Source organism: Corvus brachyrhynchos, unplaced genomic scaffold (genome assembly GCF_000691975.1).
Source record: "Corvus brachyrhynchos isolate BGI_N302 unplaced genomic scaffold, ASM69197v1 scaffold489, whole genome shotgun sequence".
NCBI classification, from domain to species: Eukaryota; Metazoa; Chordata; class Aves; order Passeriformes; family Corvidae; genus Corvus; species Corvus brachyrhynchos.
This window is the reverse complement of record NW_008239772.1, coordinates 40,839-43,510: the sequence shown is the minus strand read 5'-3', so window position 1 is coordinate 43,510 and position 2,672 is coordinate 40,839. Positions and strand designations below refer to the sequence as shown.

Below are 2,672 nucleotides of genomic sequence, written 5' to 3'. Positions count from 1 at the left end.
TGGACGGGACCCCCCTGACCCCCCGCGCAGACCCCGCTCTGCGGCAACAGGTGACACACACGGGCCACCCCTGGGTCACCATCCATCCCCTGCTGCCATCCCCCTGTCACCAAACCTCTCCAATGTGTTCCCATGGCCACCCCGGGCAACTTGTTGTCCCCAACGTGTCCCCAGAGCCACCCCTGGGTCTACACCCGGTCCTCAACAAGTCCCCACTGCTACCCCCAGGTCAATCCTGTGCCTCAAATGGGTCCCTACTGCCACCCCAAGGTCACCAGTGGGTGCATCAGTGCCACCCCCTGGGTCCCCAATTCCACCCCTGTGTCCCCAGTGGGTTACCATGGCCACCCCCACGTCACCCACTGTCCCAACAGTCATGACTACCATGTCACCCTGTGTCCTCAACATATCCCCACTGCCACCCCTGGGTCACTCCTGTGTCCCCAACAGTTCTCCACAGCGATCCCCATGTCATCAGCCAGCCTCACCATGACCCTGCCACCACCTCATGCCCCCAGATGTCCCCTCCTTGTCCCTTCCAAATCCCTTTGTGGTCCCATGTCCTCCCATGTTCCCTGTCCCTGTCCCTGCAGGTGGCCGGTGTCCTGCAGTGCCCGTCCCTCCTGTCTCGCTCCCTCAGCGCCAACATCACGCTGGGCTGGGGACACAAGGAGTGGACACAGGTGATGGCAGCAGCACAGCGGGTGGGAGTGCACACTTGGGCCACACAGCTGCCTCATGGCTACGACACAGGTACAGCAAGTGCCCCCATGGTCCCCCTGTAGCATCCTCAATGTGTCCCAAAGATGTCCTAAAGGTGTCCCAATAATGTGTCCAAGGTGTCCTCTTGGTCTCCCCAGTTTCTCCAATGTGTCCCCATCGTGACCCCATGATGTTCCCATGGTGTCCCCACAGTGTCCCCTGCTGTTCCCATGATGTTGCCTCACCATCCCCAAGGTGTCTGTAATGTCCCCACAGTCTCCCCACCATGTTCCTTCTGTCCCCTCACTATTCTCTGACTGTCCCCACAGTGTCCCCATGGTCTCCCCATGCTGTCCCGTCCATGTCCTCTCTGTTTTCTCACTGTCCCTTCGCTGTCCTGTCTTTGTTCTCCCTGTGCACCGCAGAGCTAAGGGTGCAGGGGGTGTAGCTTCCTAACATATCCCTAGTGTCTCCCCTTTGTGTCCCAAATGTGTCTCCATGGTGTCCCCTTAGTGTCCCCATGCTGTCACCACTGTGTCCCGTTGTTGTCCTCTCACTGTCTGCTCTCTGCCTGCTCCCAATTCCCCTTGGTGTCGCCTCGGTATCCCCTCTCTGCATCCTCCCTGTCCCCCAAAACGTGGGTGCACAGTGGGTGCGGCTCCCCAATGTGTCCACACGATGTCCCCATGGTGTCCCCACCGTGTCCTTGTGGCGTTCCCATGGTGTTCCCTTTGTCCCCAGAGGTGGGCCCGCGGGGGATGCAGCTTTCAGGGGGGCAGGCGCAAGGGGTGGCGCTGGCCCGAGCCCTGCTCAGGACCCCCCGAGTGCTGGTGCTGGATGAGCCCACGCGGGCACTTGACCCTGTGACCCGGCACCAGGTGGGTCACAGCCCTGTCCGTGTTACATGGCCCCATCCCCCATGTCCTCTGGGTCCCCACTCCCTGTGTCCCCTGGGTCCCCAATCCTTATGTCCTCCATATGCCCCGTGTCCCCTGGGTCCCCATGTGCCCTGGGTCCCCACTCCCCATGTCCCCTTGGTTGCTGTCCCCCATGTCCCCTGGGGTCTCCTAGGTCACCAAATTCCCTGGATCCCTGCCCCTGTGTCCCTTTGGTCCCTGTGTATCCCCTGGGTCCCTTCCTTGCCCCCATGTCCTCTGGGTTCCTGCTCCCCATGTCCTTTGGGTCCTCAATCCTTTTGTCTCCCCTGTGCCCCATGTCCCCTCTGTTCTCACTCCCTGTGTCCCCTTGATTGCTGTCCCCCATGTCTCCTGGAGTCCCCTGGGTCACCAAATTCCCTGGACCCTGCCCCTGTGTCCCCTTGGTCCCAATGTCGCCAAATACATCCTCGTATCGCTTGGGTCCCACATGACCCCAAAGCCAGAGTCCCCTTGGACCCGATGTCCTCTGGGTCCACATGTCCCCACTCCCCACGTCCCTCACTTGTGCTCCCCACCCTGGGGTCCCCTGACACCCCCATGTGCCCCATCTCCACCACATCCCCCCGTGTCCCCATGTGCCCTGCCCCTGCCGTGTCCCCGCAGGTGGAGCAGGAGCTGCTGTGTCCCGGCGGTCCCGGGACAGGGGAGGGGCCGGCAGTGCTGCTGGTGACAGGGCGGCTGGCCCTGGCCCAACGGGCGCCGAGGGTGGCCCTGCTGGAGGGGGGCCGGCTGCGGGAGCTGGGGACCCCCGGGGAGCTAAGGACCCTCCCGTGGGGGACAGCGGGGGACACCGGGGATGGGGAGGGGGACGACCAGGGCTAGGAGGGGGACACTGGGGATGGAGACAATGGGAACAGGGATGGGGGCGCTGGAGGAGGAGGGGCAGTGGAGACATGGGGAACAAGGATGGGGACACCGTGGGGGAGAGGGTGACTTCGGGGCCAGGGCTGTGGCAGCGACCGAGTGTGAAATCAATCAATAAATCTACAAACCTGTACATCAACAAATCGATAAATCAAATAATAAGCGTGG

General features: G+C 62.3%; 1 protein-coding gene across 1 annotated transcript in view; it reads left to right on the top strand.

The window, feature by feature from the left end:
* The window catches only part of LOC103621494 (antigen peptide transporter 1), a 6,460-nt gene extending 3,817 nt beyond the window's left edge, over positions 1 to 2,643 (top strand). The window contains exons 7-10 of the mRNA XM_017742927.1: positions 2 to 50; positions 594 to 753; positions 1,444 to 1,580; positions 2,244 to 2,643. Coding sequence (XP_017598416.1) covers positions 2 to 50; positions 594 to 753; positions 1,444 to 1,580; positions 2,244 to 2,462 — 565 coding nt within the window. The 3' untranslated portion in view covers positions 2,463 to 2,643. The remainder of the gene's footprint in view (position 1; positions 51 to 593; positions 754 to 1,443; positions 1,581 to 2,243) is intronic.
* The last annotated feature ends 29 nt before the right edge of the window (positions 2,644 to 2,672 follow it).